Source organism: Neophocaena asiaeorientalis, unplaced genomic scaffold (assembly GCF_003031525.2).
Source record: "Neophocaena asiaeorientalis asiaeorientalis breed wild unplaced genomic scaffold, Neophocaena_asiaeorientalis_V1.1 scaffold474, whole genome shotgun sequence".
NCBI classification, from domain to species: domain Eukaryota; kingdom Metazoa; phylum Chordata; class Mammalia; order Artiodactyla; family Phocoenidae; genus Neophocaena; species Neophocaena asiaeorientalis.
In genome coordinates, this window is record NW_020175391.1 from 178824 (window position 1) to 200735 (window position 21912).

At 49.6% G+C, this 21912-nt stretch overlaps 2 protein-coding genes across 9 annotated transcripts; both read right to left on the reverse strand.

Moving 5' to 3' along the window:
* Nucleotides 1–1083: 1083 nt before the first annotated feature.
* Nucleotides 1084–7309, reverse strand: ECM1 (extracellular matrix protein 1). 3 transcript variants are annotated; one of them, XM_024765804.1, is made up of 10 exons: nt 6773–7309; nt 5446–5508; nt 5264–5365; nt 5080–5157; nt 4905–4985; nt 3465–3787; nt 2822–3196; nt 2087–2307; nt 1830–1917; nt 1084–1402 (listed from the first exon to the last, which is right to left on the reverse strand). In XM_024765804.1, exons 1-10 carry the CDS (start codon nt 6840–6842, stop codon nt 1172–1174), a joined length of 1632 nt encoding a protein of 543 aa, XP_024621572.1. In that variant the 5' UTR covers nt 6843–7309; the 3' UTR covers nt 1084–1171. The 3 variants fall into 3 exon arrangements, with proteins under 3 accessions (XP_024621572.1, XP_024621571.1, XP_024621573.1); XM_024765803.1 differs by having other exon boundaries at nt 5264–5368; XM_024765805.1 differs by lacking the exon at nt 1084–1402 and adding an exon at nt 1437–1676 and having other exon boundaries at nt 5264–5368.
* A 106-nt stretch (nt 7310–7415) lies between these two features.
* On the reverse strand, nt 7416–19885 carry TARS2 (threonyl-tRNA synthetase 2, mitochondrial). 6 transcript variants are annotated; one of them, XM_024765799.1, is made up of 19 exons: nt 19708–19885; nt 18489–18766; nt 17965–18161; nt 17527–17650; nt 16725–16849; nt 15826–15943; nt 15643–15707; nt 15310–15388; nt 13982–14128; nt 13701–13799; nt 13177–13394; nt 12536–12698; nt 12181–12318; nt 11921–11998; nt 9913–10013; nt 9599–9700; nt 9352–9424; nt 8756–8870; nt 7416–7789 (listed from the first exon to the last, which is right to left on the reverse strand). In XM_024765799.1, the coding sequence occupies exons 2-19, from the start codon at nt 18552–18554 to the stop codon at nt 7641–7643; spliced, it is 2157 nt and encodes a 718-aa protein (XP_024621567.1). In that variant the 5' UTR covers nt 18555–18766; nt 19708–19885; the 3' UTR covers nt 7416–7640. The 6 variants fall into 6 exon arrangements, 5 of the variants coding, with proteins under 5 accessions (XP_024621567.1, XP_024621566.1, XP_024621568.1 ...); XM_024765798.1 differs by having other exon boundaries at nt 18489–18795; XM_024765801.1 differs by lacking the exon at nt 19708–19885 and adding an exon at nt 8305–8337 and having other exon boundaries at nt 7686–7789; nt 18489–18805.
* Nucleotides 19886–21912: the final 2027 nt, after the last annotated feature.

The window sequence follows — 21912 nt, forward strand, 5'->3', positions numbered from 1 at the left end:
CTTTCTGGAAAGTTGTCCAGGCAGCAGAATCACAGAGGACGAGTCCCCACAGTACTAAGCCTTCATTCCAGTTCTTTCAGCTCCAGCCTGGAGGCTCCGGTTTCCTGTGGTCAACCTCGAAGGGCCGCAGGGTCCCGCCACCCTGTGGTCTAGCTCCGGTCTGGGTGCTACGGCGCCCTCCCCTCAGGCATTGGCACGACACTGTCCGAACTGGCCTCCCAGGTACCTGCCTGGCTGGCTGCCGACTAGACATCCTAAAAGGCAAATGTGAACACATATTCTGCTTGAAACCACCGGTGCCCTAGCGGGCAGAGGTGCCAAGAGGCCCTTTAAGCCGGGCAGATGAGTCATTCGTGATGAGCTCCTGCTCATCTTTCCAGACTCATCTGGGAGGAACAACCACCGTCAGGTCCTTTCAGCCTTTGTGCTTCTGCATGAGTTGCCCCTTCGCCTGGTCCGTACCTGCCTCTCGTACCCTCTACTTCTCCTGGAGAAGCTCCGACCTCACCCCTGCAGAGGCCTTCCCTGGTGCACCCCTACTGCCCCCAGCCCTACTCCCAGCTCTGGCCCGGTTATCAAGTGCTCTGCGCATACTGGCACTCTGGCAGCCCTGTACCACAACACTAATCACACCTGCTAGGTTCCTGGAATGTGAGCAACCTGAAGGAAGGAACTGTATGTTTTCCGAATGTGTATCCTGCAGTCTAGCACAGTGCACATCGACAGTTCAATCAATGTATACTGAATGAATAAACACATGGACTCCAAGGATCAGAAGGGAAGATTAAAAAATGTCAGGCAGGACTGTGCATTTCGGGGGCTCACCAAAGACGTGAATCATATCTTTTTCACTTCTGAATCCTGATAGCCAGCTAACAAAGTGACCTTCCTTTTAAATGTGTGAATAAATTCAAGATGACAAACACTGAAGTTAAACCATTTAGTTTTGGTCCCAACAAAGCCTGTGGAAAGACTTCAGCTCAGTTAGTGGGGGTGGGGCAGTGGGCCTCAGGGGCCAGACACTGAAGAAAATCGGGCAGGCTTAGGAGGGTGTGTTTGTGTGAGACAACAGACACAATGAGGCCAAATCCAAGAGGTGTTTACTGTAATGAGTATTCCAGGAGGGTGGGATGGGGTCCCCCAATCTGATCCTCCAAGGCTCTGGGGTGACTCACTCTTCCTTGGGCTCAGGGGTGGGGCTGATATTTGTTCCCCAAGTTGGGCCCTGCTCCCTCTGGTCCTTGGCATCCCTAATGTCTCCAGCCACTAGAGCCACATTCCTCAGATAATTAGTGTTGAAGCAGTTGATCTGTTCATCCCCAGGACTCAGTTTACAGCAGAAGGCAGAGTCTCGCCAGAAGTTACGTCGGGGACCACACAGGTTATCAATAAAGGATGATTTCTGATGAAGGAGTAAAGCAGACATGATAGGGGAGGAAGGTTGTCAGAGGTCAGGCCTGGTTACTTGGATGTCCAAAGTCCCCCTTCCCTCAGTTTCTACTGCTCTCTCCCTAGATCCCTTCTGGGGCTCAGAGAGAGTACCAGGATGCCTTCCACAGCTAGACTCCTTGTGATGGACAGATGTGAACATCTGGAAATGCCAGAAGCTAGAGGCCCAGAGAAGACATAATAGGCACTTAGAGATGGCGAGCAGGTCAGGTCAGAAGTGAAGACTCCTGGAACCAAGAAAAAAGATCTCCCCAGTAGTCCTCATTATTTCTATGGGCTGGTTTGAGGTACTAAATGAAGGGGTATCCTGCAGTTCCAGCCCTCTCTCTCCCCTCCTCTGCGTTCCTCTGGAGACTATGACCCCCTGCCCTCACACTCACCTCCTCCTCAGCACAGCAGGCCTGCTCTGGAAACGGCAGGTCACAGCAGCGGGCAGTCACGTTCTGGATCAGCCCAGGAATCTGCTTACTATGTTGGTGGGAAACAGGTAGGGGTCAGGGTCTTTGGGTGTCTCCAGGCATCAAAATGGTGCTTGCAGACCATGATTTTGCTCTTCCCAAGAGTGCCCCAGAGGGTGCCCCAAAAGGGACGTTTTGGAGAAGGGAAAAGAGTTGGGAAAGAACTGGGCAAGACTCACTGCTTGGTGAAAACTCTTTGATTTCCACAGAGATGACTCATGAAGTTGGGGGTGATTCGGCTGAGGTCCAGGGTCAAGATGTCCCGGTCATAGTTGGGATAGGGAGCCTGCCGGGCAAAGCACTCATCTCGGGCAGGACTAGGAGGGTAGTGGCAACATGAGTAGTGGTGGGTATTTGTAGCCTTTTCCTGATCACAGTAGCCATCAAGGGTATCCTTCCACTGTGGGCCAGAGAAAGGAAAATCAGAAGCCTGGACACTTGGCCCTCCTGACCCACTGCTTCCCTCACTGCCCTACGCTATGAGATGAGGGACTTTCAGCCCCAGGTGCCAAAAGGGAAGGGCAAAGAACCAGAGGGCAAGGAAGCAGCTGTGGATGTATGGGATTGGGAAGGTGGAAGGGTAGAAGAACAGATGAGGTTCGGAGCTGGCCACAGGAGATGTGCTGGAACGGTAGACAGAGAGGGTCAGGTGAGGCCAGAGCTGGACAGATAGATGGCAGACAGGTACATGTGTAGGGTATTGGGTGGACGAGGCCAGGAGTGCAGGATGAAAGTGCACGATGAACAAACTCAGACAAAGAACACAGTGGATGCACGGACATTCACAAGCAGATGAATGGGCAGACATGCTCACAGGGGGTAGGTACATGGATGATAAATAGGCTGGTGGGATCAGAGGTCAGAGACAGGAGGGCAGGCAGACAGGCTCTCAGGATGCTGGGATGCCCACTTACGGCCTTCCATGTACAGGTGTGGTTGTTCCCCTGCCGGCAGCAGTGCTGGAACTCCCCCTCCACCTGGGTCAGAGCCTGCAGCTGCCTCTGGATGGGGTCAGTAGCTGGGAGGTTGCGTGGCACAGAGCAGAAGCGTCTTAGGTGGCAGATGTTCTTGATATTGTCCAGTGTGGGTAGCCCAGGGGGAAAAGGCAGCTCAGGACCCGAGGAAATACCAGGCTGGTGGCTGGGGCAGGCCTGGAGCTGGTAGTGTGGCCAGGGAGCTTCATCTTGGAAGCAGGAGAATCGAGCCTCCCCCTGACGTTTGCAGCACCAATGGGGTCGGGTCTTAACAGAAAACTCAGCCTCACAGAACCGGGTCATTGCGTCTTCCCACTAGAGCAAGAGGAGTAGATCAGCCTGGTAGCCCACTCTCCACATACCTGTTTTCCTCCCAGGCTCCAAAAAGGACCCTGGGTATGCAGATAATAAAGAGGCAGAGGCTGTCCTCTGCTCTTCTGGCACAATGAGGAGGCCCAAGGTAGGGCCAATGAAAGGGACCTGAGGTTCCTGCATACCCAGGCCTAGGCCTCTAGTCCTCGAAACACACACATACTGTCTGGGGGTTAAAGGACATCCCCAGGATCAAGAGCCCAACCCTTACCGTGACTTTCGCACAGTCCAAGCGGTTTGTGTAGCTGTGACAGCGGCAGCAGCGGGAATATCCAGTCTCCAGCAAATTGAGGGTCTCACCCTGACGAACAAGGTGGGAAAAGCCAGTCTGTGGCAGGTTCCAAGGGCCGTACACCACATGCTGACGATTAGGAAGGCAGATCTGGTCCAGATTGTCCGGAGAAGGCCGCCCAGGGGGGAAGCCATCCAGCCGGTGGCCCCAGCCACCTTGGTGTCCGCCCTGTTGGCAGTGCTGGGCTGGATTCGAAGACTCAGGCTCTGGGGGGCTGTGGTCCATGAAGGGAGCCAGCTTTTCTAGAATGGGGAGAACAGAGTGGGAAGGGGGAACATGCAGAGGGATAGAGAAAGGCTGGATTGAGTTGGGAGGATTGAAAGAAGTTGGGGTTGAGGAGAAAGTGTTGGGAGGATATAGAGGAAAAGGGGACAAATGAATTCGTGGCTCTTAACTTCAGAATGACTGACCAAAAGGAAGAGACCTGAGTCATGAAAGGTGTCACCCTTATAGCTCCCTGACCCTGAATCACGCCTGCTCCCTTTGCTGCTTCCCAAGGCTCAGAATACCTGCTCCCCCACCCCACTACCCCGACCAGGGTCTGAGCATTAAAGCTGGGGGATGGACAGACTAAAGCTGTCACTCACTCTCTCTGTGTTTAGATTGGAAGGTCATCTCCTCTTGATAAAGGAAAGATGGGTCTACTGGGGTAGAAGGAGATGCGTAAAACAACATTCATGTTGGGACGGGCATCTCTAGAAGACAGGCCAGTTCCCATTCATAAAAAGTAACTCAATAGAGGGACTTTCCTGGTGGTCCAGTGGTAAAGAATCCGCCTTCCAATGCAGGGGACGCGGGTTCGATCCCCGGTCAGGGAACTAAGATCCTACATGCCACACGGCAACTAAACCTGCATGCCACAACTACTGAGCTCGCACGCCTCAACTAGAGAGCCCACGCATTCTGGAACCTGCGCACCACAACTACAGAGCCCATGTGCCCTGGAGCCTATGCGCCACAACTAGAAAAGAGAAAAAAACCCGCACGCCACAACTAGAGAGAAACCTGCATGCTGCAACGAAAGATCCCGCATGCCTCAACAGAGATCCTGCGTGCCGCAACAAAGACCCAACACAGCCCAAAATCAATCAATAAATAAAATTAAAAAAAAAAGAAATAGCATATGCTTTAAAAAAAAAAGTAACTCAATAGAGAAGTGAAAGTAAATGCTACTTTTGTGTCATGTAATCTTATAATTTTATAAAATAGGTATTATTTCCCCAATTTTACAAATGAACTAAGGCTTAGAGAGGTAACTTACCCAAGGTTATTACACAGCTAGTAAGTGGCAGAAGCCCCAAAGCCCATGCTGTCAGCCACGGGTAGGCAGGAGGGTAAAGAGGGGAAGGAGTCACTTACCTTCCTTCTGTTCAATAGGGACCTGGGGAGGGGACAGCTCTTCTTGCAGGGTGACGGCCTCTTGAGGGAGAGGCAGATCCTCTGCAAGATAGGGGTGAGGACACAAAAGAGCAAGGCTCAGGCTGATGTCAGCAAGATGTAGTGGGTGGAAGTGAGGGAAAGGGCAGGCACTCACCTTTCTTTTCCACAGGGAGTTGGGGAGGGGGCAGCTCCTCTTGGACAGGGATGGCTTTCTGAGATGGAGATGGCTGTACTACAGAAAGCGGAGTGTGTTAAGTAGCCCACTCCTTCTTCCCCTCCCATTCTGAAGATCAGGAAGTAAGTCAGACTAGAAACCTAGAGGTGCAACTGAGACTTACCTTCACTCTGTCCTTCAAAGTGAGGGCTATGCTGAGAGGTGTCGGGGTGATCCATGGCGAGAGCTCTGGTCAGAGGTGGGGAAGGGGGTGCAGCATAGCCAACTACTGGCAAGAAGGGAGATGGTCAGAGCCTACATTTCCTCCTGGAACCCCAATCCCATGCCACTCCCCCAAACTCTTACCTTCTTGAAGTGGGTGGGTGAGGTGCACTGGCCCCAGCTCCCTCTGCCCTGAAGCCTTGATGCCTGGAAGAGGAAGGGTAAGTCAGGGGTGGTTTTGAGGGGCCCTTTCCTGGCCCTGAGCATGGGAAGGGGAGGCAGTAGAGGTTAAGAGCTTAGAAAAGATGACCAAGACACCAGAAGCCTCTCTGTACTGCTCCTGCCCCATGTCCCCTAAGCCACCCCCCAAACACACCTGGTCAAGGCCGATTGGGTGTGATAATCTGACAGCCTCACCTCTACCATGCTCAAAGCCTTGGGTCTCCCAAGTCCAGGCCTAAAGGGAGTGTGACACATGGGGCTGGGGAGGAAGGCCTTAATCTTGTGTCAGTGTCTTTCCCTTACAGCTTCTGGGCTCTCTCCACAGTCCAGACCTTGAACTGGCTGGAGCCTCACCTGCCCATCTCCTCCACCCTCCTGCCTACCACAGGCCCTTTAAACATCTTTGGGCCTTCTGGGAAGGAGCCCACGCAGAAGTTGAAGTACCTCCCCTTCAGCTAGTCTCAGATCCCCCTTAGTTCAGGTCTCAATTTAGGACCTGGGAAACTGGGATGGTTCAGGACTCCTGAGGCAATATGGAGAGCCCACGCATTCTGAAACCTGCATACCACAACTACAGAGCCCATGTGCCCTGGAGCCTACGTGCCACAACTAGAAAAGAGAAAGGCATGTAAGAGAAAGCCACAGGGAAAGTAATCACCTGTGGCTGATCTGCAGTCACAAAAGACCAGGACCTGGGAAGGACAAGACAGGGCCTTCCAGATAGATTAGATCTATGACACACATGCAATAGTTTCCCACAGTAACGTTTTGTTTGGCATCCAAGCAGATAACGTGTGTGTAAGCTAGAGAGTGGCTGTGCCTGGTCCCCTGTAGATGGATGATGCCCTCTCTTCTCCTAACCAGGTAGGGAGCCAGTCAAGGCTCTCTGGGTCAGTAGACTGGTTTTGAGCAGCCTGGGAGCTCCTCTTCTTCTCACTTCTGGCTAATAGGTGCCACATATACATCAGGCCCCTCACTCTGTGAATCCATCCACCCCCGCAGTTGTCCGTTTGACTCCAATATGTGTTTCTTGGCAGCAATCTCTAGGAACTCCTTTCTTTCTGTACCCCTGCTCCCCTCCCTGGTTAAAGGCTCCAGTGCCTAGGCTCACCACAGGCCTGCTCAGAAAAAGGCAGCCAAATGGGGCATCCTTTTGCTGGTGATGAGCCATCTGGGATGGCCGGACCCAGGCCCCAGGCCCATGCTGGCCAGGCCCCCTTTCCAAGTGCTGGCTCTGACCCCAACTCACCTCTCTTAGAGGCTACAAAAGCAACAGCTAAACAGGCCAAGACCAAGGCTGCTCTGGACGTGGTCCCCATCCTGGGGCAAGGACTGGTCAGCGGCGACCCACGTAGGTCCTCTCAGGCAGATCTGATTTGAAGAGCCGGGCTTCTGGAAACCTGCTTCTCCAGTTGCTGTTACTGCTGTTGTGAACTTCAGGGCTGGTTCCTTCTCCTCTTTATAGTCTATCTGGGGATAGCTACCGCCCTCCTCAGCATCCGGCCATGACTCAGTCCCAGCTGCTCCTCCTCTGGCAGACACTCCTCCCACACACCCTGAAGGCTCCTGACAGGATTGAGAACAATGGTGAACCCAACCCCAAGAGAAACTGATTCTGAGAATCCTGGAGCAAGAGAGGTCTGAGACTTTGTTTTGTGCCTCAATTTCTCCATTTGGCCTTCTTTGGAGAATGGATCTGACAACCTGCTGAATTGGGGCTGGGGAAACAGGGCACTGAGGAGTTTAGACAGGGGAACAGGACAGCTATCCCAGGGAGCTCCCCGACCAGTGAGAGCCCCTTTTCAATTACCCCAACCCCCTAGGACAAAAGAGTGGGAGACAGAGTCAAACTCCCTTTTATGTCCCCACCAGGAGTCAGAGATGAAGACACATTCCCAGTAGCTTCAAGTTTATTATTTTTAGTTTCACTCTCCTCACATCCAAACAGCTACAGCTTCCCCCAGACCAAATCTCTTTTCATGAGAGCAGATTCATGCCTCCACACGAGTTCTGAGGGGTCTGGGGGACTTCAGACTCTTGTCAGTTAGGTTGGGCCCCTCCGTGTTAAGGGGGCCTGATAGCTCCTACAGGTCTTTGCCACATCTGTACACAAAAGGTCAGAAAATTTCTTCAGCATTTGGGACCCTGGTGTTCTGTAGCTCCAGTAGCCGCTGTATAGCCTCGACCAAGTCTCGTTCCCCAAGTCGACGATTATCTCGAGTCCGAACGTTCACTGTTCTCTTACTCTGCTCTTTCTGGCCAACCACTGCAGAAAGAGGGGAGGTTTGCGAATCTCAGGGCAAATTTATCCAGAGGATATCTCCTTTTGCTATGCAGAAATTTAAGAGACCGAAATCTTTAGGAAGAGCAGAGCTCAGACATGGTTCCGGGAAAGGATATATTTAGCTATCTCTTGCTCTCCAGTTCCCTGGTCATCCTGAGGAGATACAGAAATATTCCAGACGTTCTCTTACATGCCTTATCACTTCCACTCAGGATCCCAGGGGTCAGAGATAGTAGGGTCAGCCAAAGAAAGACAAACAGATCAAGAAGCAGATCCAGAGAGAGAGAGAGAGAGAGAGAGACAGCGCGCGCGCGCGCACACACACGCAGGCGTGTGTGTGTGTGTGTGTGTGTGTGTGTGTACTTTAGAGAAAGGGGAGGGTGGCAGGGTGGATGACACACGTGCAAGTCCAAGGGATCATGGGCAGCTTGCTCCAAGGCTGGCAGGATGAGTGGATGTGTAAAACTAGAGAACCAGGTAATCTGGCTGAGACGTACCTACTCCTTGCCTTCAAGACAGAGCTCTGAACCCTGGAAAATGAAAAAAAGGAGCAAGGTAGGCCTAGACTATTTTTCTTAAGGCCTTTCTCCTCATCCCTTAGGGCTGACTCTATCTAGGTCTAGAATAAGCAAAGCTAACTAATTAACACCTTATTAACCCTTCCTGTTCCTTTCTGATGCTCCCTTGGCTAATTACTAACAGACACCAAGAGCTAGGGCGGGGGTCAGAAGAAAACTGTTCTGAGGGTCAGAGGTGCTGGTCAGGGGGTGAAGGAGCCTGGAGTCCAAATGGCTCAGGAGTTCTGAATCCTGGCTCCTGCCCAGCTCAGGTAATGAGCTGCAATTTACCCAAATACGCGGATGACCAAACGTAGTAGACAGGGAAGAACAACATACAGGCCGAGTGGAAGAGTGCAAGGCTCTGAGGGCTGTGCTAACCCGGTCTCACCGAACTGAAAATTGTAGTGGGCAAGCTGAGCCCGGCGGATCCTCCGGCCGAGGGTCAGTCCGGAGTCAGCATCCAGGTCGCCAACCAGTCCTGCAGCTTGCAGGCTCCGCTGTGCCTGGGGTAGAGGATCATTGACAGGAACCTGATTTAACAGAAGGCTGAGGAGCTAGAACAGTCTGATGCCAGTTTTCCCCAAGCTCCCCCATCTGCCCCTCCTTCCTTTGCCTCAAGGCTCTCCAGTTCTCAGGGACAAACTCTCCTCACTCTCTACACTGAGGCCTCTCCCCAGCCCCACAGCCTCCTTGTCGGCCTCCTCCTGGAGCCAGGCCTCCCTGGACTCTGCCTGTTTCTAGACACCACTCTACCCAACCAGCTGCTCGACTCTAGTACTGTCCATATCCTTACTTCTCTCTAGAAAGGAAAAATAAAACAAACATTTCTCCAAGCCCCCTTTTGTGCCAAGTGCTCTGTTGTCAGCATTCAACATTTATTAATTTGAGTGCAGTCTTGTGATTCCAAGTGCCGTGCCCCTTTCATTACCCCATGTGGCCTCTGCTACCCACTGCTCGTCCCCATCCTCACCCCCAACTCCTCACCTCCCTGGCATATTCCTCTTGCTCAGTTCCCACAGGTATGACCACCACCTGGAATGGTGACAGCCATAGTGGCCTGATTGAGAGAACAGAGGAAGGCAAATTATTTATCCTGGCTCAGACCCCAAGTGTGGATGCAGGGAGCAGATTCTAGAAGGAAACAGAAGTGGAGTCGGAAGGGAGCCAGGATGTGGAGCATGCACTACCTGGCTTGAGGGCCAGAACAGGAATCGGGAGTCAGAGGTCTCACCATTTTCCCCCGCAGCTTTCCGCCAGCACTCCCAACATCCTTTCCACAGAACCTAGCACTGCTCGATGAATGAGGACTGGACGCTCCAGGGCCCCCGCCTGCCTTGGAGGGAAAGGGGAGGGGGGGTGGATGGAATGGAAAAGTGTCACACAATGTGCACCCAAGATCACCTTCCAGTTTCCAAGAATCTTCAGCCCTGGCAAGGGAGGGTGTGGAGGATGTGGTTTAGTTTTTAGGGTCAAAGGCAGAAAGGGAAGTTGTTCTCTACCTATTCCACGGGCCAAGGGAAAAGGGGACAGGACAAGGTTCTGTACCCCTTGTACTGGAGGTCAAATCTCAGGGGCAGCTGGAAGTCAAGCTGGATTGTCCCACACTGATGGGGCCGACCCAGGGCATCGCGGAGGTGCACGTCAATCTGGAGGAGACAGAAGGGAGGACATGAAAGAAACCAGAACCAGTATCCTCCATTATGCGTGCCCCCCCTTCTACCTAGCCACATCCCAGGTTGTGTGGAGAGACGTGTCACCCAGCTGCATCGTGCTGCAGACTCTGGCGGTGGCTCTTTCCACTTAATAGTGGTGTATTATCAGGGAGCATCAACATTCACATGAATGGCCCATCCTCACCCTGGCCTCTCAATTCCCTGAGTTCCTCATCTCAGAGACCTTCATCCGTGCCCACACTATGGCTACATCCTTCATGTTGTCATCGCCCAGAATGGCTGCACCTCTGAAACAGTCCATCAGACACCTGCTCTGATTACTATCTCTTGTCCTTCCAGCTCTGACAATTATTCCTATTAATGGCTCTTCAATCTCTCGGCTCCTTAACTCTTCATTTTTCTTCCCATTCACAGGCCTCTCAGCCTCTCCCACCCGTTTCTTTCCCCATGCAGCTGTAACCACTCTCCCTGGTTCCCTGGTATCACTGTTCTTCTGTCACATCCACATGACAAAACCCCACCCTGGTGGCACCCTAGCATCCCACCTCCTTGGCCCTGGAACAGAAGTGCCCAGTGCTGCCCAACACGCCACACACAACACAGAAGCAAGCACAGCAACTGATGCAAGTCGCTGTTGTGAACCTCAATTGAACCCGTGCTGCTGCCTGCAATCCTCTGGCTGCCCTAATCAGCTCTGCATCCTGCTCTCCTCAAGGATTTTCAAGCTTTCTCCTCTCTTCCCATCTTCAACCCCCGCACTGACAACTCTCCTATTCTCCACTCCTATCTCAGCAAATGATCCTGCCTCCCATCTCATGGAGAATTCTGATAGTTGGTATCATGAGATGGGAAAATGTCTCAACTTCTGTCACCACACCTATAAATATCCTGGCACCTACCCCCAAGCCTCTCCTTCTACCCCCTAAACAACAGCACAGGTGCTTCTTTCTGTGAAGCGTTCTGGATCCCAACCCTCAAGACTCCCCAGAAACTTTCCTCTACTGAAACCCCTTCTACAACTTCAACTTCTCCCTGACCCAAACAGGCTCCCTCTCATCACGGCATTTAAAAATTCTCAAGTCTCTCCCTTCATCAACATCTCTTTGGATCTGCCAGCTACTCTCCTTTGCCTTTATAAGAGCCAATGTTCTTGGAAGTGTTAGGTTCATTCATTCACTTCTGACTCCACGTCTAGTCCCCACTTTACTGAAAAATGGACCCTCAAAACCTAACAGCCTTTTCACTAAATCCAGCAGACACTTTACAGTCCTTTTTCCCCGACTTCTTTCACCTCTTCCAACTTGCCATGTGAATTTTTACTCTTCGCCCCAGCCTCTGCCTACAACGTTCCCTCCTTTTTTTTTTTCTGTACGCGGGCCTCTCACTGTTGTGGCCTCTCCCGTTGCGGAGCACAGGCTCTGGACGCGCAGGCCCGGTGGCTGTGGCTCACGGGCCCAGCCGCTCCGCGGCATGTGGGATCTTCCTGGACCGGGGCACGAACCCGTGTCCCCTGCATCAGCAGGCGGACTCTCAACCACTGCGCCACCAGGGAAGCCCCCAACATTCCCTCCTGAAGCACCTTTTTACTTGGCCAACGATTACCTTTCAGATTGGAAAGAGATTCCTATGGGAAGCCTTTCCTGACCCTCCTGAGTAACGTGCCCCCTTAGTACCTACACAGCACTGATCCCACGGTGCTGAAACACCCTATTTACCTCTCAGAGCCTTCACCAGACCTAAGTTCCATGAGAGCAGGAGATGTACTGCCCTTCTTTATATCTTACACAAATTTAAAAACATTCCTTCGTATCTATTAAACAGTTAATAAAACAAAACAAAAAAAGGAATAAATAAGACTCTAACCATGGTCCCCAGCTTACCTTAGGCCCATAGAAGGCACCATCTCCAGGGTTGAGGTCCCAGGGTTCTCCAAATTCTTCTAGGGCCTGTTGAAGGACCTTTAGAGGAAAGGATACAAGAGAGGAATATGTCATCTTAAACTTTATGAGCAACAGATCCCTCTAGTCCCCAACAGTGACCCTCTCAGCATACGTCTCTACCAGGGACCCTGATTCCCATCTCCCCTCTCCTTCCATCAGAGACTGGTTTATCTGCCTCTGCTTCCCTACCACCTGCTCACCTGCTCAGCCTGGTCCCAAAGGCAAGACTCTCCCAGGAAGCCAGATGGCCGGGTAGACAGTGCCAAGCTGAAGGAGAACCCAAGGACAGTGTAGACAGAGCGGAGGAAATCAAGACAGCCTCGGATCTCTGCTTCCAGCTGGGGGAATAAGGGCAGATGAGCTGTGTGCTAGCTAGAGCTCTGGGGTGGTGGTAGTTTGGGGAAAAGAGGGCAAAAACATAAAGGAAAGGTTGCGATAGAATGTAGCTAAATTATCGTATATAAAGAGGGCAACTGAGAGTCAGGAATGTTGGCAGTTCACAAGGAGAATGAAAGGCGGCTTAGAAATGCTTTGGTGGAGCTGGGGAAGAGCCACCTGATCGGGTGCACAGAAGATGTGAGCGTCATCTTGCTGGAAGCGCCGCAGCCGGGTCAGTCCCCCCAGACTGCCAGAGGCCTCGGCCCGGTGCAAGGCCCCGAAGTCGGCCAGTCGCAGGGGCAGCTCTCGCCAGGATCTGGGCCGGTGGGCGAACATCAGGCTGAGGTTGGGGTGGGGAGGAGTCAGGGCCACAGGGAAAACTAGCCCCTGAAGCCTTCTCCTCCACCCAGGCTGCTTGCTTCCCTTCTCTGCACCATCAGCTAACGCGCTCTCCAGCCTCAGCATGCCTGAGTCCTGTCAATCCCACTCATCACAATCTGGGCCCTGCCTGGTTCAAAAGTGAATCTCAGTAACAACAATAACAGACATCACTTACTGTGCCCCTGTTCCGTGACAGGCACTGAACTGAAAGAAGAACCTTAGACAGCAACTCCAAACCCTTGATATTACACATGAGGAGACTGAGGCTTAGGGAGGTGCAATGATTTTTCCAAATTCACACAGGGAGCTAGAGGGCAGATTCAAGACTCAAATCAAGTGTTCCAATACGATTCCAAGTTTTCTACAACTTAGTACTTAGTAACCAGGTGCCTAGCCCTAGCCCTGGGAGGACCCAGGTCTCCTGGATCCCAGCTCACCAGTGCGCAGGGCAGTTCATGGGCTTGAGGGCAAGCGTGCCTGTGGGATGGCTGGTAGAGTGGTCACTCTGGGAGCCGGCATGGCTGTCAGAGCCTGGGGGCTGCAGGGCAAACATGTCTTCCCGGTAATGCTCCCAGTGCCCTGACAGTTCCCAGAGTTTCGTAGAAAACAACGTGGGGGTTTTCACTTCTGAGAAACCACGGCGGGTGTACTCGGCCTAGAGAGGAGGGTACAGACATGGAAGGCCAGAGTGACTAGGGGGAGAGGAAGCAGGATGGCAGCTGTGTGATTCTTCTGGGCTCTCAGGTCATGCTGAACACAGCTACAACCTAGTAAGCACCATCCTCCCTCACTATGCTCCTCACTGTAGACCACACGTTTCTAGGCCCTTGATAAAAGTCACTAGCACTTTACAATATTTATGTTTAAACTTCTATCTAATCCCCCTCTTTTAACACATGGCTTCTTCTAGGCCCTCAGTCCCTTCCCAGTCTTCCTTCCCCTGAACATGGGTCCTCCTTACCCTGATAAAAGCCACGAGTACATTATACACCCTTGTCCCTCGAGGCAGGAAGAAGCAGCTCCCGGGGCTCAGTTCATGGAAGAAGAAGAGCTCCTGTTCCTGGAGTCGGGAACAGCAACAGTCACTTCAACGGGGAAGCGGGGGCTTGGGAACCCAGAAGAGATAACTGACCAAGCTGCTCAGTCTGCGGGATTCCGAATCTGCTCTCAACTTCACAGTCAGGTTCCTTCATCTCTCTCCAACCCTCATCATCACCGCCCCCATTTTCCCAGTCTCTGTACCTTCCCAATGCGCCGGTGGTCCCGTAACTCTGCTTCCTCCCTCCACTCTTCCCAGGCCCTCAGCTCCTCTGCAGTGGGGAAGGAAATCCCTGACACTCTCTGCAGTGTCTCTGGGGTGCCAGAAAACCTCCATAAGGATGATGAGTTCTGTGGGAGGACAAAGGGAGTCAAAGGGAAAGATGAGGACAACCCCTCTTTCAATCCTCATATGATACTCTGAGCATAAGCATCACAGGTATGACAACGATCCCATCTCATCTCTCTCTGTCTACTTTTCCCACCATCACCACCAGGAGGATGGCCCCCGCCATCCTCCAGACACCCCCTGCCACGTATACCACCCCGGAGGTGCCTGAGCCTTGATTTCTACATATGTCCTGCTGAATTCTAACCCTACCCTGCCACCTCTTTTTGTCCCCATTCTCACTACCACTGCCCTACCAGCACCCGTGTACTTTGTTCATTTCCCTTCTAATCAATGACTGCTCAGGAAAGTAACCCTAAGTTCTGGTCAAATATTAGTCTATCCATCCCCTTATCAATCTCCCATACAGCTGCTAGAAAACTCAGTCTCCCACACTAGGTCCTGTTCCTGGATCCATGAAATTCAAATGCCTCTGCTTGTTCTTTCCTTGAACAATTGTATAGTACTAATAAGAAACAGCCTGCATTTTATAGCACTTTTAACTTTTCCTCAAACACTTTCTCTTGCGTTAGTTGGTTTTGTCTCTATGATGTGGATTTACTGGTAGGACAGGAATCAACAGCTTCATTTTATAGATGGGGAAAACAGGTAAGGAGATTTACCCAAGGCCGTATACTTCATCAGTGGCAGAGACAGGACTAAGAGCAGATGCCTAGGTTTTCAGTCCAGGGCTTTTTGCTCTGCACAACTGCCCCTCCCCTCTCTCTCTGCTCCTATTCCAACTAATAGCTCACCTTGCCCAGGAGCAATATTTTCAGAAAGGGCAGGCCTTTGACTTAAGAGTATTCTCTCTGTGCCTGTCAAATGGTGTTCCACACTGGCTCTCTCCACAGGAGCCTTCCCTACATGACCGTGTCCAGCCTGTTCATGCCCTCCCTCGCCATCTCCCTTAGTGCTAATGTCTGACTATGGACTCGGAATCGGCTTCTGGGCCCTGACAGGGTGTCCAGTATCTGTCATCAGATGGGGATTTCTAAAAGGCAGGGACAAAGTTTCTATTTCTGGATTGCCCCCCTTAGCTATCAGAGCAGAAAAGGGGCTGACAGAGAGGATCACCTTCCCATTCCCCAGCTCACTCCAGGGAAAACAGTAATCTCAACCTAACCCAGCCCTCACAACTGACCGATAGCAGCTTCAGGCCTCCAATCTGTCCAGTATGACGAAGGTGGGGGCCTCTGCACAGATCAACCAACATACCACACCTGGGAGAAAGAAGGGGCCAGTTAGTGATTTCCAGATTCTTGAGCTTCTAGGATTCTCCCTCTAGGGTGTTTAGCTGACAGAAAGAGACATAAAGAACTATTCCACAGAGAAAGCAATGGGAGATAAAAATCAATTCCCATTTCTTTTTTGGGAGCAACAGATTACCTTCTATCTTCTTTCCCTTATCCCATTTCTGGCCTTCTTTAGTGCATCCCCACCTCTCCCTGTTTTCCTCAATCTTGACAGCTCTCACCCATATACTGTTGCCGTTGGACCTGTCACTTTCTCCTCGATCAGGTGAAGCTTAAAGGGGTTATCCTGGAAGAAGGGAAGAGTGAAGACAAGTCATTATTCCCACGAATAAGTCCTGAGAGAGAGCCACTCCTTCCCTCACGTCTCTAGATTATCCTCCTAAACTTGTGTGTCTCCACTCCACCTTGAAGAGCTGCCGAAGCTGATCCTGGGAAGCCTCTAGTCTCCGGAAGGGTTGAGCAGCAGCTGCAAGTTCCTGACAAATCCGTTCCAAAGCAGGCAGCTCTGAGCCCTTGATTGTCCTGGAAAGATGAGGGTTGGTTGGCTTCCATCCTCTAAGGAGCATCACCTGGGTGTTGGCCATGGGATGAAATCCTGCCTTCCAAAAACATCTAAAATTATTGGCAAAGACAAACAGACTAGGGGAAAACAAATAGGAAATCAGGTACAAAGTTTACAGCTGGAGCAAAAGCTCTCTGTACGAAATTAAATGTTGTGTGCAGGCAATCTGGATAAAGAAAACTAGAGCAACAGTAATGAGGGATGAAGTAAAAGTTGAAGAATTCATAAAAGCTAGAGAAGGTAAGTTTCAAGCAGATTTAGAAAAGGAAAGACATGGACTAGTGGAGAAAGTGGTACCTATGTCACAACTGAGGCATGGAGGGACCTGCCCCTAGCTTTCTTTCTCCTCCAAACTGAACATGCCTGAGGCCCCAGAAAAAGGCCTCAGAAAACACCCCAGGAAAGAGGTACAAACTTTCAGTTATAAGATGAATAAGGTCTGAAAAACTAATGTATAGCATGGTGACTATAGTCGATAAATTCTGTATTGCATAAGTCAAATTTGCTAAGAGCCCATCTTAAGCATTCTCACACACACACAAAAAAGCATGCGATAATTAACTCGATGTGGGAATCCTTTCACAATGTATACATGCATCAAATCACCATGTGTACACTTTATATTACAGTTTTATTTATCAACTATAGCTCAAAAAAACAGAAAAATAAAGTAAAATATGGTGAAATCTTTGAAAAAGAAACCACCCCAGAATCACTCTCCTCCTTCCTTGCACTACTCACCGTTCCTTTCCAAGGAAGAAATCATGGTAAAAGCCACATCCTGTGCTTGGACCTTGACAGAGGACAGCACCTAGAAGTTGTTCAGCTGCTGCCCCGAGGACATGGGTACTGGAGTGCCAGAATACCTGGGTTCACAAGAAAGGAGTTCATGAGTTCATAACCTTCTCCTTTAGCCCCTAGCTCTCGGATCCTCTCCTCAGAGAAGCTGGCATGAAACTAGTATGAATAACTATCACAAAATGGGGAACCTGACTTTGGGGTGACCACTAAATAGTAAAAAGTAAAATGAAAACAAAAACAACTGAATAGAAAAGAAAGAAGGCCACTAGAGGCAACACACAGAAGAGAGTAAGCCTCCCTCCTCAGTGCTTCCGGTTCTAGAGCGCAGTAGGAGGCTAGTCAGTTTTCATGCCATCCAAGCTGACATGAAAAGGTGGAGAGGAGGCCAGGTGATGTGCTCGGTTGTGCAAGCCACATTAAAATTAAATACATGCTAGAGATGACTTATAATGCATGTCTCAAGAGTTGGAGGGCTAACGTGGCATATTATCCTCTATTTTCAACTTTATATCTCTCCCTTTCACTAGCACAATGATCACTGCTTAACAGACCCAGGCTAAGAAAAAACTTTCACCCTAAGTTTCCAGCTTAGTCAGGAATACTCAAGACAAGCAATCTGCGGTAGGCCTCCCTCCCAACTGCAAATGGAGAAACTGAGGCAAAAGAAATAAATGCTAGAAGTGCCCACTTAAACATCTCTTCGTTTAGTAGCCACTGTATCCCTGATAAGGAAGAAACTTACTGCTTTCCCCTCTGCAGAATCGAATGTCAGAAATCTGAGGTCAGAATCTGTCTCTAAGGGCCGCTCCAGATCATAAGGTTCTCCATTCACTTGAGCAGCCACTGCAGTATCGGCCAGTTTAGAACTTCAGCAGTGGGGGATGGGGAAAAAGAGAAAAACAAGGTTACCATCCAAAGGGGTAGAGAGGGACTAATCTCTTAGCAACTCCAAACTTGAAAGGGGAAATGTGTTACCAGAGCAACAGAACCTATCGTTGTTTTCCCACAAGCATGATAGAGTAAGGGCAGAGACTATGAAACTAATGCAGATAAAAAGGGATCAGCAGGAAAAGCTGTCTTGATGGGAATGGAATAAGCATACAGAGCTCTTTCCCTGCTCAAATCGAGAAAGTACAGAGATAGAAGGATTATCCTGGTAGGTACAGAATGGGCCTGATACCTGATCTGCTGGGCTAGTTGGTAAGGGGTTGTGTTCCATGCCACAGCATCCACTTTCTGGCCTCCAGGAAGTGATATCTTGATAGTCCGGTGTTCCTTCTGTGCCAGGCTTGCTAACCTCTTTACCTGAGCAGTCCATAGCTCCTCAAAAAGGCCAAGCCGCTCTACCAACCAGTGTGGAGGGGTCGGCACAGCTGCCTGGAGGGAAAGATGTTAGGAGGTAACACATGTCCCACCATTCCTTCTTGGGATTGGGGACAGTGGGAAATTAGAACATTTATGTGGCCGTGGTCCTAATCCCTAGTCTTTAAAAGGACTGGGTGATAACGGGTCCTAGGCTGGGAGCCCTAGGCCCCGCAGGCTGCTGACCCTAGGAAAAAGATGGCGCATCTAAGGGCTAGAGTAGCCGGGTCTGGAGACGCAGGGCGGGACGTAGAGGGGGTCAGGCTGGGTTGAGAGCCTACACTTTGGGGTTCCGCTGGGCTGGGTCCAATGTGGTTCGGAATCTTTGGGTACCTCACGCACCATGTGCAGCCCGCAGGCTTGTAACCCTGGGATCCGAAGCCGCCGCCACGTCTGACACAGCCCCATTTTCCTTCAGACCCGTCCTACATCCTCAAATAAATGATCGCCGCTTCTCCATCGCCAGATTCCTCATTGGCTTCCGGCCCAACAATGTCCATGCCTATTGGTTATTACAGCTGCCACTCCAGTCTGGGACCACCTCCAGGAACTCCGAAGAGGTACACCCCACACAGCGAGAGCAGAGTTGCGGCTGGTTCCGGCTGACCGGAAGACCTAAACTGTTACACATATGGGCAATTCCAGAGACCTGCAGTTTCAGACCAAAGTAGCAATAAGATATCCTGCGGCTTTGAGGGCAGAGGCAGGAAAATTCTCCAGAGTGCGAGCGGGAGAAAAACAGATTAGAAAGGATAGTTATTTTCTTTTAACCACTAAGTTTTCTTTTACGTAGTCTCCACTGGCAGGTAGGTAACAGGTAAAAGCATAGACTTTGGGACAAGGCAGACCTAGTGTAAATCCTGGATCGCTATGTAATTTTGGATAAATTAATTTCTAATAAGCTTCCATTTTCTTATCTATAAAATGGGAATAATAATAGTTATCATTCTGAATTGTTGAGGTTAATTTTATGTAACTCGCCTAATATACTGCATGGTACACAGTAATGGGCAACAATAGCTACAAGCTATGAGAACAAATGAATATAACCGCTTTGGGGCTAGAGCGAAAACTCTGCAGAGGGCACTCCTTGGAGTCCCTTCATACTCATCGTGCTTAAATAGGGACCTTAGAAACCTCTTAATCTTAAAGATGAGGAATTTAAGGTCAGAGAAGGTAAGTGGTTTAAGGCCAAACAGTAAGCTCTGACACTGGATTCTGAATCCACATCTTGTATTCTTCTACCACACCAGACTTTCTCGGGTAATAGAGTTTACTCCAATGCAACTCCCTCTTCACTTCAGAAAGAAGTGCCTGACCCTAGAATCTTAGCTCTCTGCTTCCTACACAAGACCTTTGCCACTCATTCCCATCCTAGCTCTCAACTTCCTTTATCCCTTCTCTTCCCTCTCCCTGCTATATCCAGAACACAGTACTAGGTATATTTGATTTGTTTTACACAATAAAAATTGAAACACAACCAGATATGTAGTAAAGTATGAGGGGAAATGGATTTGGGGACAGCTGTGAGGTTCTCAGTAATTCCCATTAGTCCCCTCACCTGGGGGTGGGGCTGGATGGAGTTGGTTCTCAAGTTTCCAATGGTGATGTTATCAAGGATTGTGGAGGAAAAGCTGTCAGAGAAAGATGTTTAATCTAAGTTTCCAGAGGTTCTGAGAGAGGCAGCAGTTGATCTGAGTCACAGGCACCACCCTGGATCTTGGCTCCATCTTCTGGTATGTTACACACCCTGAAATACAAAAAGAAATAAACAAGACTGTGGAAGAGGAAGATTACTTGTGTGTGTGTGTGTGTGGTTGGGAGAAGGTAGGGAGAATTTTTAAATGGCATTCAGAAAGTGAGACAAACTTTACCCATGGCTCTGCACCAAAAGGGACAGGGGAGTGTTACATTGAAGGCAACAAATTGGTAGCTGCTCAATAAATAATTATTGACTTAAGAATACACCAATCACTGTACTGACTCGGAAGTCCAAAGTATTCATATACTGATACACACCTTCTTCAATCATTCTACTTTGTAAGGATAGTAGAGGGATGGTGGAATAAGTAGATTACAGTTATGGTAGCTCCCGGCACTCATCCCTCAAACATTTACTGACTGCTTACTGTGTGCAATGCACTGAGCTGACTGCTCAGGAGGTGCCAATCAATCGACCACTGTATCATCACCTATGTAACCTGTTTTGCAGTGGAGGGAGGGAGGAAGGGATGTCAAGTTATTCCATTCCTCCCTGTGTGGCAAGCAAGCCAGCAAGCAAGCAGGCAAAAAGCAAGCTAGCTAAGGCCAACGCATTAAGCACTGGTCCTTCACAGTGATTTTGATCTATGACTAGCATGTCTCAGCCTCGGACTTTTACTATGTGCCAAGTACCATGCTTCACTATCTCATTTAACTCCTAGAACCCCGACAAGTAGTAGCTCTTCTTACGCTCCCTTTAAAACATTGAAAATGATTCTCAGACAAGTCAAGCTGCAGTCCATCTGAAACCAAGGCCTGTGTTCTGCCATGCTATGCTATCTCTCAGGGACCAGGATAATCATAATGCATCATGTTTGGTAGCACAGCTTTTTGTCTCTCCAGGGTACACTTCTAGGAGCCTTTGGGGCCTAAGAGGTCTTTAATATACGGTGGAGAAAAAGGTCCAATAAAAAGCCAAGAAAAGAGGCAAAGAGGCATCTTACCAAATATCCTCTACCACACTAAGGTTAAGGAAAAAGAAGAGTTTAGGAAATAATGGCAGAAGACTTCACAGAAGTCTAGGGAAAAGGGAATCCTCAGTAAAGGGTATACTAGACCCTTAATTTTGGGAAATTCTCAGCTTTACTCCTCTTTTAGAATAGACATCCTGTTAGCTAAAGCTTTGGTTGAGGAGGTATTGTTTTTATAACGTTAAACTATTTGTAAGAATTCTCTCCATTGAAGGTAAAGTACATTTCCCACTTGTTATCAGGATCAACACATTACCTCCAAATCTTAGTTTTTAGAAGCAAAATTTCCCTGCACCAAAGAAATTTTAAAAGATATTGGAGGTAAAAGAGAGAAATGTAAGAAGGTAAAATACATAAAGAAAGGTTTACATCATTGCCACCAAATGCTTTTGAGGCCCAAAGAACTAGCCAAGTGGTTAAGCCTACAGTAGGTACTGTGGGGAGTTTAGGTTAAAAAAAATTTTTTTTTTCCTTAGTAATGAAGATCTAGGACACAGCCAAACTTTAACTTTGCTTTAAAGATGCTACAAAGAGAAAGTCCAGCCAAGTTTGCTGAATAAATCAAGAGGGGGAAGCTTCCTACCCAGAGCATGGGGATAAATTGAACTTTGAAGACAAAACCTTTGGCTCACCTAAATATCTCTACTAACATTTCCCTTTCCCAAGACATTTCTTCAGCCTGAGAAACAAGGAAACAGCCACCTCCACCCTGCCTTTTAAATGACCCTGGTTGGTCAGGTCAAGACCAACGGAAAAATATGAAGTCTCCCAAACACAGGAGTCAGTGCCAACTTGTTTGATACTGAAGTAAAAAAACCCAAAAAACAAAAGCAAAGAGCAAAGTACTCTGAAAGAAGGCCCTAGCTACATCTACGGAAGATTACATACAACTAATGGCCCACTACCCGAAAAACCAAGACTTCAAATTAATACTTCATTAATCTCTACTGCCTTTGACAATGATTGGCTACCTAGAAAATGGGACCTTAAGTATTGCCTCATGTGGATGCAAAGGATTCCTAGCCAGGGGAGGA